The following is an 11,397-nucleotide window of genomic DNA, read 5'->3' as shown; positions in this document are numbered from 1 at the left end:
CTGCATGTCTTTGGACTGTGGGGAGACCCACACTGACACTGGGAAATCACACAAACTCCACACAGAAAGGACAGGAGCTGGGACTCGAACCGTGATAAATGTTATAGCGATGTACGACTGGAATGAACATTCGGAAAAGAGTCAGCCCCACCTTTCATTCAACAATAAAACAGCATCTGAAGGAGGACAACAGTGGGGCCATGATTAAAGTCGTTAGGTAAATCAGACACTTGATAATTGACATTTGAAAGCTTGGTTGGATGTAGTGCATTCATTGCAGTGTTATTTTGTTTTTTATTTATATACGAATGTAGTATTTATTAACCATTTGAATTAGCCTTTTATTTTAGTATTCAGTTTTCATTGTAATTTTAGTTAAAAGTTTTTAGTAATTTTGTTACATGCTTTGGTCATTTTTTTAAGCTAAAATTTATTTTTTAGTTATATTCATTTTAGTACTTAAACTTATTTCTGTCATTTGCCATGTAAGGATTTTTATTTAAGTTTTTCATGTATATTTTATTTCAGCTTTATTTCAATTAACACATTCCTTAAATAGTTTTAAACACTGATTCATTGACATTCACATGCACTTTAAAGAGTTCACAACGTAAACGCTTTAGTCCGACTAAAAACTTATGGAAAATCTTTGAAAAGTGAAACTAAAAGACCTAGATAATGTGATTGTACACACTTTAATCAAGCTATAATTGACTTTGGCACTTTACACATTATAAGGTAATGCATAACATGCATTTAATCTTTCAAATATTAAATTACATGTGTCATGTATAATCGGACAGACTGCAGCCTAACTACACAAAAACTCAAAAAGCTCTAGCTCAATTATAACTGCATGACATAGCTGTGGATTAGCTGTATCACAGCACCACCGGATTGGTGACGACTGACAACAGAGTTCCATTTAATTAGTGTCAATACACTTTATTGGTCAATAATGTTAATGTTTAAGCAAAAGTTAGATTATAGAGCATATTCTATATGACTCATAACATGATTAGATAGTGTCATCTTTATCAAGCCCAAGAAAGTTAGGAATTTCAAGTAAAGACAGAACTCTGTACATAAAACCCTGAGTCTAGAAAGACTCACCTCAATTTCCCTCCGCATCAAGATGATGCAGACAGAATCCCAGTAACATCACAACGCTTTCGTCATGTTCTATTACATACAGTTCATTCAGTACAAGCCCTAATATGTTTCTAACATAACATGTATTAATGCTTCACTAGTCTTAATAAATGTATTAATATAATACTAGTATCCAACAGTTTTAGTGATTAAAAGCTTCTTCCATCCACCTAGCTTGTAGCAGCGAGGTGAATGTTAGTGTGTGAATTTACATCAGTTGTGCATCACTGCAAGTAACATGAGAACCGTGTGACGCTCACGTGGTGTGTGGCGATCTACATTCCTCAAAGCTGTCGAGCACTTATACAAAGGTTTGAACAGGTGTGATGGAGCGCGTAGGAGACCCCGCCCTCTCGGAGGATGACGAGGCCGTACGATTGGCCGCCTCGCGCTGAAGCTCTTCCACCCTCTTCTGAAGCTCTGCCCGTTTTGCTAACAGCTCTTTGTAGCGCTGATGGACGGGCTCCTAAAATACATTTTTAATCAAACAGTGACTTTCAAGACCCATTATTAACTAATATAAGGTCTTTAAATGATGTTTAGGTTCAGATGTTTAGCTGATGGATAATAAAATCCATCTAATTACATCATAGAGTAAGATTTATTGACAATCAAAACAAAATAGCTGGGTTTAAAGATGGAAGGATCTAGCCCTGTTAGTTAAACCAACAGATACTTGGATTTTTTGTAGTGACGGACACCTCTAGTACACACATTATTATCTTTTAAACATCAGAAGATTGTGAGAACACAATTATGTGGCATAATCAGAGAATGAACCTAATCATTTCTGCACCTGCACATTAATTTAAAAACCATTCACATGTCTGTACCTGTGGCCGCATGCGAGGATTCCAGCGTATGTAGTAGGAGACCCAGAGCTGGAGGTGTCGTATACCGACGGTGGGGAAGAGAACGTGGGAGGGGTAGTGTACGTACAGCGGATTCACAAACTCCTCTAGCTGACTGTTCACAAATGACCATACAGACACTGTGCGCTTCGGGACTTCCTAAACACAAAATTGTGTCCGAAACACGGTTAATTCGCTGTAAGTTAAAGATAATAGCATCTACCAGATTATTTCCTGATCCATTAAACATTCATATTCTTACTGTTAAATTACATTCGTACAAAGTGTGCAAACATTTATAGCTAAGAGTAGGCTCGCTCTCACCTCTTTGAGTCTTTGCTGCTCACTGTTACACAGAAATGTGCCAAAAAGGCAGCTGTAGAGGTGATCCAGTATTGTTATGAGGAAATTCTCATTGAACTCGAAAGCTGCAGGAAACTACAAACAGCAGAGACACAAATATTTATTACTTATACAGAGACAGATCATAGCAATACACTGAAGACACAGTTTTGCACTAACCTGTCTTGTCATCTGCCAGACACAGTCAATGAACTGCAGGAAGATCGGAGAGCGATCTGCATCTGTGTGATTCTTATCACCATGACCTACTCGCTACATACACAAAAATTATGTATTGTATTAATAATAATAATAATAATAATAATAATACATAGAATGCAACTCAAAGTGCTTCACATGCATAAAATCAAATAATACAATCACACAATGTAAATATACAAATATTCGTAAAACAACTATAAAGGTTCAGCGCGTAAAATAAAGTAAATTGGCTATATAGTTTGATCTCAATATCGATATAAAAAATAAAAATAAAACAACGAGAAAAAATTTGAAGGTAAAATAGAACATAAAACTGACTTACACACAGCTCTGTTATATTACAACACCATATCATTATATTGATAAGCAACTTTGTCTTAAAGATATGTCTTAACCCGCTTTTTAAAAATATGAATGCTAGTAGCCTCTTTTACTTCATCTGGTAGAGCAAATAATGAGCAAAGTGACTTAAAATAATTACAAAACATGGATCTTTTTTGTTTTTGAATGGTATTATTTCATTATTTGACATGCTGCTGTATTTAATACCTTTCAAAACATTGGGGTCAGTATGATTTTTATTATATATTTTTGAACAAAGTCTCTTATGCTCACTAAGGCTGCATTTATTTTGATCAGTAAAACAGTAATATTGTGAAATATTATTACAATTTATAATAACTCTCTATTTTAATAGATTTTAAAATGCCATTTATTCCAGAGATGCAAAGCTGAATTTTCAGCATCATTACTCCAGTCTTCAGTGTCACATGATCCTTCAGAAATCATTATAATATGCAGATTTGGAGCTCAAGAAACATTTCTTATTATCAATGTTAAAAACAGTTCTGCTGCTTAACATTTCTTTGGAAACTGTGATATAATTTTTTCAGTATTCTTTGATGAATAGAAAGCTAAAAACAACAGCATTTATTTGAAATAGAAATATTCTGTCACTTTTGATCAATTTAATGTGTCCTTGCTGAAAAAAAGTATTAATTTCTTTCTTTTTTAAATTTTACTGACCCCTTTTGAATTGTAATGTACATATGCAATTTTTTAAAGTTCTACTGAAGTGCCTTGAAAAGCACAGCGTTATTCAATGTTTTGATGTAATTTCCACTGAAACATCAGGGAGGGACATGTTGAGTGGCTCATCCTTTTGTTAAAAAGAAGAGAATTTGTTTTTCTGTTGCAGCCTGGCAAATGAAGTTGAATTCTCCATTTAGATATCATTTGGAAAAAAACTGATAATTTTCAGTAATGCTGATGTTCAGTTAGAAAAGCATGTGCTAGTGCATAACACCAGTGTTATCTCTTCTCTTTATCATTGCTGTTTATAATGCTGAGAATGTCTAATGATATTTGTCATATAATATTTGAAAATGAAACCACTTTATTTAATTGGGAAAGGCAAAATAAAGTTATTCTAGCAACTTTATTTTGACTTAATTTCAGACTTTTCAGTAGTGCAACACATTAAAAATCACAGTATGTGCCCAGAGTAGACACCAGTGCACTTATATGATGCACTATGAAGCATTCGTTATATAGTAAATAGTGAATGAGTTAACAAGTGAGGAATTTGGAAAACAGCAAACATTTTATCCCCTTACAGTCTTGTTTGTTGTTGTCATGTAAGTTGCCTGACCTGTTGGAAGCGATGTCCAAAGCTGAGCCACTCTTTCTCCACCAGTATCTGAAAGCCTCGTATGGTTCTGTAGTGAGAGTCCAGCATTATCAGGGCCAGTGAGGTCAGCTGAGCAGTTCTGTCCCAGCCGTCACTGCAATGAACCACCACTGAGGTTTTCCCAGACTCCACCTTGTCAGCTATCCTTAAAGCTCCTGCCAGAATCAACTATCACACACACACACACACACACACACACACACACACACACACACACACACATACACAATCAGTGCCATCTTCATCATCCTCATGTTTCTTAACATGTGAGAAACATTATGAAGAGATCCCTCTTGTCTCACCTTAATATGCTCCAGCCAGTGTGTGGACTCGAGATTGGACAGCCAATGAGATTCTTCAATGTTGGGATAGACGACATCCTTCAGTTTCCGTAGTGACTCGCGCATTACATGTATGTTGTGGATATCCAGAAACACCAGCTCTGCATTCTGATAAGCATCTTCACTCTCATACCCACCTCCTTTCATCTAAAACACAAACCGTCAAAACTTTCCCTTTCATTTAAAACACACGCTTGAAAAGAAAGTGAGTATTTACCTTGTTAGCTGCAGCATTCACACTGGGTCTGGAATCAAATATGAACAGTTTGTGTGATTGTGCGTTTGCGTCCATGATGGCCTGAAGGAGTTTCTCATCTTCTTTGCTGCGTCGACCATTCTGACCTACCATGGGCTGACTGGACCGAACCACTGCAGCCTGACTCTCCGGGTGGATCCATGACAATACCTAAACCGGAACGAGCCAATAGCTTCAGTGATGAGATCTGAGGATGAATTATTGCTCACACACAAACTGACGTGTGAAGATTCAGAAACGTCTCAAGACACTGACCGGAATGCGTCCTTTGGCCCTGAAGCTGGAGACGCGCCGCAGTTCCTCGTCAGTGATTGTTACCGGCACAACTAGCACCGCTGGGTATGAATCACACAGCTCATAGTGATCATTTACTTTGGAGATCCTCCAGCTCTCATTCGGAAGACCCTATTTATATTTAAAACACGACTCTCTGAAATACTTGTTTCTTATTGGTCAATCACAGATTCTGCAGTGAAATGTTTTGTATAATGACCCTAAAATGTATAATTGATTTACAATATCCTACATAGCTGTGCCAGATGTCTCTTGCATCACTCCATAGCCTCATTCTTTTCTAATAATAAAATATTGTTAAATACTGTAAATTATTTTACATAATGTATATACATGTATTAATATTATTAACTAATATTATTATTATACTATTGCCAAGTGATAAAATCAAAAAATAATATAAAAATATTGTAGAATAAAACCATTATTACATATTAAATATTGTTGTCATTATTCATTTATTTATATTAACTTACTTATATTAATTTATTTGGTAAGTAGCTGTGTAATACATGGGATAATGTACACCCAGCCATCATTATTGCAAAACAAACCTTTTTAGGGTGATACAAGCTTTACATTAGAGTCCTAGTCCCTCTGAAGGGGTGAATGAATAAACACACAACATACCTGTCTCTTGTATTCAGCCAGTGGATCATACACCCTCCATCCATTCTCAGGAAACACCTGCTTATACTCGAATGCAAAGAGGGACTAGACAAAGAGAATGGAGTCTAATTACTTTTAGGCTGATGCTGATTTTGTTAGGTTTATTAATTATACTATACTTTATGCTGGAATAACATACGCTCTTTGTCGTCTTATGTTTCTCACCATGTTGTTTGACACTGGAAAAGCAAACTTCATCAGAACCTCAAACACTGATTTCTTTAGTGAGTCCTCAGGTTCCTTGTGCACAAAACGCAGGTTCCTCATATCCTACAAGACACATATACATTGAGCAAACATGCAGGGAAAAGAATGTATCAGGGCTCAACAGTAAGAGTTTTTTCTGCTGGCCAGTTTCCTGCCCTGCCAACATTTTCATTGGCCAACCACAAACAGTGTTATTTTAGTATTATTTATATACTATTTTATTAGTATATAAATAACACTATTTTTAATAACACCTCATTTTATTATTTATTAATATTTTGAAGTAGCCTTTATTCGTATATTTTCAGTAAAAAAAAAAAAAATTATATTCCAATTTAGCTTTAAATTATTTTTATTTGTCTGTCATTTTTGTACATTTTATCTCAAAATGTTTATAGATAATTATTTCATTCAATAATTATATTTTATTTCAGCTTTATTTTTAATTATTGTTTTTTTAAACATTTGTATAGTTAAATGTCAAGTCGTCTTCTTGAAAAACAATGTACAATAAATTCACAAACCTTGCAGACGAGGACGTATGAGGCGTCTCCTCTGCTAGTCGCTGCTCCGATCTTCTCTACTCTGCTCAAAACTCCCAGTGGCAGATCTAGCCCAAACACCGGCTCCTAACAAACAAATAAGGTGCCTGAAAATTAAGTCTTTAGTTTAGAAATTCTCTCCAGAAGTACAGAAACAGCATGTGTGCGTGGTTCTTACCCTGTCAGTGCACCTGAAGAACAGTCTGTAGTTAGTGACGGTCAGAGATCCTCTAGCAGGCCCAATGAATGGACAAATGTAAGTCACGTCTTTAGCTGTGGACAAGCACACAATAAGCATTAAAACCATCAGAATAGCTGATGCACAGCAGTCAGTATAAAGTGCCACACATACCGGCATCCTGAACCAGTTCCTCTTCCAGAAGAGGAAGTTCGCCTTTACCAGGGTCTTTATAGACCTGCATACAGGAAAATATGATCAGTGAACATAAACTGAAACTTTATCCAAGTCTTTTGCACACATTCACACTTTAATACCTTTTCAAATGCCCTTCCTTTACTCTGTAATAAGAAAAAGTAACAGATGAGGTTTAGTAATAGTAACAGTTCAGAACATACACCAGTTTTAAATACAGAAAAAGAAGTGCTGGGCTGAACTTTGGTTCTGACTGACCCGCAGCTCTGTGTCTGAAACTTTGGTGCCACTTGAACGGTCAGAGCGGGTCGTAGTGGAGCTGAAAGGACATTAGAGGATGAAGGCGGATTAAAGCACACCTATGAGCTTTACTCATCTTAAAGGAAAGGTTCACTCAGAAATGAACATTCTTTCATCATTTATTCACCCTCATGTTGTTCCAAAACTGTATATTTTAAACTGAATTTATGTCTTCCATGGAATATACAACGCAGAATGTTAGAGACTGACAGCCTCAGTCATTATTCACTTTCTTTTCACCATCTTTTTTTCTATATAATAAAAATAAGTGGTGTCATACGTGTTTGGAGCAACATAATGGTTAGTAAATAATGGCAGAATTTTAATTTCTGGGTCAGCGATCCCTTCTGACAGTGAAGTGAAGACAGTTAGCGGCTGCGCTTGTCAAGAAGTTTCAAAAACATTATATAAAAGCCAGCGTGAAATTATACATTACATATTCATTTAGAGAGTGTGTTTTCTGTTGATACCTGCACAGCGACTCCACACTGTCCACACTGCCGCTCTCCTCCATCCCGTAACAAACCAAACCGCAACACTTATTGAGTTATGATGTTAACTAAACTCTATTCATTTAGTGACTGTTCAGTGCGGAAATTCCGTGAACACAAACAGCGGAAGCTGCCATGTCTTCCCACAATTCCTCTAGGTGGGGCTTGTCGTGCGCGCTGCCGCGCTCGCGCGTCCTGTGTGCCAGAGTGCTGGTGCGCGTGTTCGTGGGTCACCTTGTGGAGACCTTTGGGAAGTGAAATACTAAAAATTAAAAGAATGTCCCCTGCATTTACAGTTTTTTTTTTCCAATTACTAACACACAATTTTGCAAACTAGGCTGTTTTTTTATCAAAATACTTAATACAATTCACAAAAACCACACCCAAACTGCGAAATACCTAATATATCCTGCAAAATGAAGCAATGCAACCAAAACTATAGCATTATCAAAATCAAACTTTTGCTCGAAATGGCACACACTTCATTCATATTACCAGTTGTTTGTCTAACCAACTACACTGTTGGGCATAATGAAAAGCACTTTCATCTTTAGTATGCTTTGCCATACTAAAATAGTTAAAATTGTAGAAAATTCTTCAGATTGTTCACATGCACAGAAATATTTGAAGACACATACTACGTTGAAACGTTTTTTTCTTTCTTTTTTTCCCCACCAAAAAGTCAGTGCAACATATGCACAGCAGATATATTTACATTGGACTGAACAAAAATATGTTCACAAAAAACAGTACACTGAAGAAGAAAATCTTTTTGAAAAAATCTTGCCCCACAGCTGGATCTGGCCACAGCGCCTTATCCACATCACAGGCAATATCTTCCCTTGCCAGACATCAAGGGAAGAAGCACCTTGTGTGAGTGCCTTATCCATCCCTGAATCGCACCCACATCAATCTCATCACATGCCTCTTCCATAGCCTGCACAAGAGGCATGCGCACAAAGGGCTGCCGGTCGTATACCTTCCACCTCAATGCCGAAAAGAACTCTTCTATGGGTTCAGAAATGGTGAGTATGGTGGGAGGTACTGCACGAGAAATGGTGGGTGGTCAGCAAACCAGTTTTGGACTGAGGCTGCACGATGAAAGCTCACATTGTCCCATGCTACAACGTACCGGTTTCTTTGATGGTCTGCATCATTCAGTCTGTCCAGAAATGTGAGAATATGGGCTGTGTTGTATTGTCCAAGGTTGGCAAGATGGTGGAGGACACCATGGCAGCGCACATTGTGATGTTCCCACCACGTTGGCCAGGAACATCTATAATGGCTCTGAGGTCAATGACGTTTCTCCCCCTTCTTCTGGTCTTTGCTAGGTTAAACCCAGCCTCATCTATAAAGATGAACTCATGTGGGATTGCATGAACATCCATTTCCAGTACTCCCTGAAAACAAAGAACAAAAATCAGTCAATATGGTGTTATCCAGTACACTGGGAAACAATGTTGCGTGTAGTGTACTGCAGTCAATATTGTTCTTACATCCACATGTGTTCATCTGACCTCTTTGTTTCTTTGAGAGTTTCTCTCAAACGGCACCATAAAGTTGTTTCATTCTGATTTGGTTTCGCTTGAGAATGCAAGCCAATGTGGACAGACTGACTCGTTGAATGTGGTGTTGTCTTGGATGATGTGGCTTTGAATTTCTCGTAATCTGGTTTCATTATTTTCCAAAACCAAGTTTACAATGCCAGCTTCCTGTACCCCGGTGAAAATTTGGCCCCTTCCTCCACCATGGTTGCGTCTCTCAGTCCTTTAGAAAAACAAAAAAACTAAAATATAGGGCATGGACAATGCAGATATTTCCCCCACAGTAGAGTACATTGTAGAGGAAACTTGTACATTTAGTGTATGACATCAGCCATTCATGAAGTAAACAGGTGTCACCCAACTGATACACTATGACATGGGGTGTACTACATGTGTACTACATGAAATTTTGGTTACATACCTGTACTCAGTCTAAATGTCCGGTAAAATGGCTCAAGTTGGGCTGCACTCTTTGTCCAGCCTCTCGCATTGTCAGCCCATGGTTGATGACATGATCAACTAAAGTTGCTCTGATTTTATTTGAAAGTTGTTGTCTTCTTTGGCCATGAACTCCTCTACCAGCTCTACCCCTACCTCTCACTCTTTCTCCCTCTCTCATTCTCACCCTCTCTCATTCTCACCCTCCCTCTTCCTCTTCCTCTTCCTCTTCCTCTCTCTGTCTGCAGCATCTTCCATTGTTGTTGTAAAAGAAAAAAAGGTGCTCACTTGTGGTCTTTTCATAGTGCTTACATCCTGATTGAAGCGTTAACAATTAACCATTGAGGTGTTTGGCCAGGTGGCACATGTATTGACCAATTAGCTCATGTAGTGTCATTTTGAATGGCAGTGTTTAGAAATGGCAAACATGTGACTTTATATCAGATTGTTGTGTCTTATGCAGAGAACCGTGTTCAGTGCATTTAAAAAGTGCCATTTTGAATATCTAAAAAAGTGTGTAAAGCAGAAAATGTGTTTAGACTTTTGGAGACTTGAGAAGAGGTTTTGTGTCAGTTTAAATAAGTGTGCTGTGCATGTCATTTTAGTGTGTTAGCAATTGGAAAAAACTGTAAAAAAATCAATAAAAAAACTTAATGTTTGGTGCTTATTATGACCGCCGCTAGCATAGCTAGCCGGTCATATAGGGATTGTCAAAGTTTTTTTTTTTTTTTTTTTTTGTCACCTTACTGAATTTTTCGTCAACGATACCAGGGACACCGAAGCACCGGGGAACATGAAATTTGGTGGGCATGTAGCCCCACTAGACTTCTAAGGAAAAATTTCGTTTGGTCCCCGGGGGCCACTCCACCCCCGCGCTGGGCCCCCCCAAACCCCCAAAAATGCAGTTTTTCCTAAATAACTACCTGAACCGTGGCACCGAGGATGAAGAAATTTTTATGGTATGTTGGTCTACTAGACTTTTACGGAAAAATTTCGTTTGGTCCCTGGGGGCCACTTCCCCCCCCCGCGCTAGGGCCCCCTTAAATTTTTCGTCAACGATACCAGGGACACCGAAACACCGGGGAACATGAAATTTGGTGGGCATGTAGCCCCACTAGACTTCTAAGGAAAAATTTCGTTTGGTCCCCGGGGGCCACTCCACCCCCGCGCTGGGCCCCCCCAAACCCAAAAAAATTCAGTTTTTACTAAATAACTACCTGAACCGTGGCACCGAGGATGAAGAAATTTTGATCGTATGTTGGTCTACTAGACTTTTACGGAAAAATTTCGTTTGGTCCCCGGGGGCCACTTCCCCCCCCGCGCTGGGGCCCCCTTAAATTTTTCGTCAACGATACCAGGGACACCGAAACACCGGGGAACATGAAATTTGGTGGGCATGTAGCCCCACTAGACTTCTAAGGAAAAATTTCGTTTGGTCCCCGGGGGCCACTCCCCCCCCGCGCTGGGCCCCCCCAAACCCCAAAAAATGCAGTTTTTCCTAAATAACTACCTGAACCGTGGCACCGAGGATGAAGAAATTTTTATGGTATGTTGGTCTACTAGACTTTTACGGAAAAATTTCGTTTGGTCCGCGGGGGCCACTCCCCCCCCCGCGCTGGGGCCCCCGTAAATTTTTCGTCAACGATACCAGGGACACCGAAACACCGGGGAACATGAAATTTGGT

General features: G+C 38.6%; 1 protein-coding gene across 1 annotated transcript; it reads right to left on the bottom strand.

Annotated features, from left to right (window-relative positions):
- Window positions 1-676: 676 nt before the first annotated feature.
- Window positions 677-7,906, bottom strand: mtmr2 (myotubularin related protein 2). Its single transcript, XM_082170120.1, has 16 exons — window positions 7,710-7,906; window positions 7,198-7,258; window positions 7,062-7,085; window positions 6,919-6,982; window positions 6,745-6,839; window positions 6,549-6,653; window positions 5,983-6,087; window positions 5,779-5,862; window positions 5,110-5,259; window positions 4,816-5,004; window positions 4,560-4,745; window positions 4,219-4,425; window positions 2,526-2,618; window positions 2,328-2,441; window positions 1,986-2,162; window positions 677-1,618 (listed from the first exon to the last, which is right to left on the bottom strand). The coding sequence occupies exons 1-16, from the start codon at window positions 7,751-7,753 to the stop codon at window positions 1,454-1,456; spliced, it is 1,863 nt and encodes a 620-aa protein (XP_082026246.1). The 5' UTR covers window positions 7,754-7,906; the 3' UTR covers window positions 677-1,453.
- Between the last annotated feature and the right edge of the window lie 3,491 nt (window positions 7,907-11,397).

This window comes from Leuciscus leuciscus (genome assembly GCF_965113295.1).
Source record: "Leuciscus leuciscus genome assembly, chromosome: 5".
In the NCBI taxonomy this organism is placed as follows: domain Eukaryota; kingdom Metazoa; phylum Chordata; class Actinopteri; order Cypriniformes; family Leuciscidae; genus Leuciscus; species Leuciscus leuciscus.
The sequence above is the reverse complement of the archived record's forward strand: the minus strand, read 5'-3'. Positions and strand labels throughout refer to the sequence as shown.

Bases quoted from the DNA above. Each gene is read 5' to 3' on its own strand.
- mtmr2 (XM_082170120.1), bottom strand. From the start codon at position 7,753: ATGGAGGAGAGCGGCAGTGTGGACAGTGTGGAGTCGCTGTGCAG. The intron at 6,088-6,548 runs GTTTGTGAATTT...TGTGTCTTGTAG, and splicing joins CATACGTCCTCGTCTGCAAG to GATATGAGGAACCTGCGTTT. The intron at 5,260-5,778 runs GTATGTTGTGTG...AAATATAAATAG, and splicing joins TGGCTGAATACAAGAGACAG to GGTCTTCCGAATGAGAGCTG.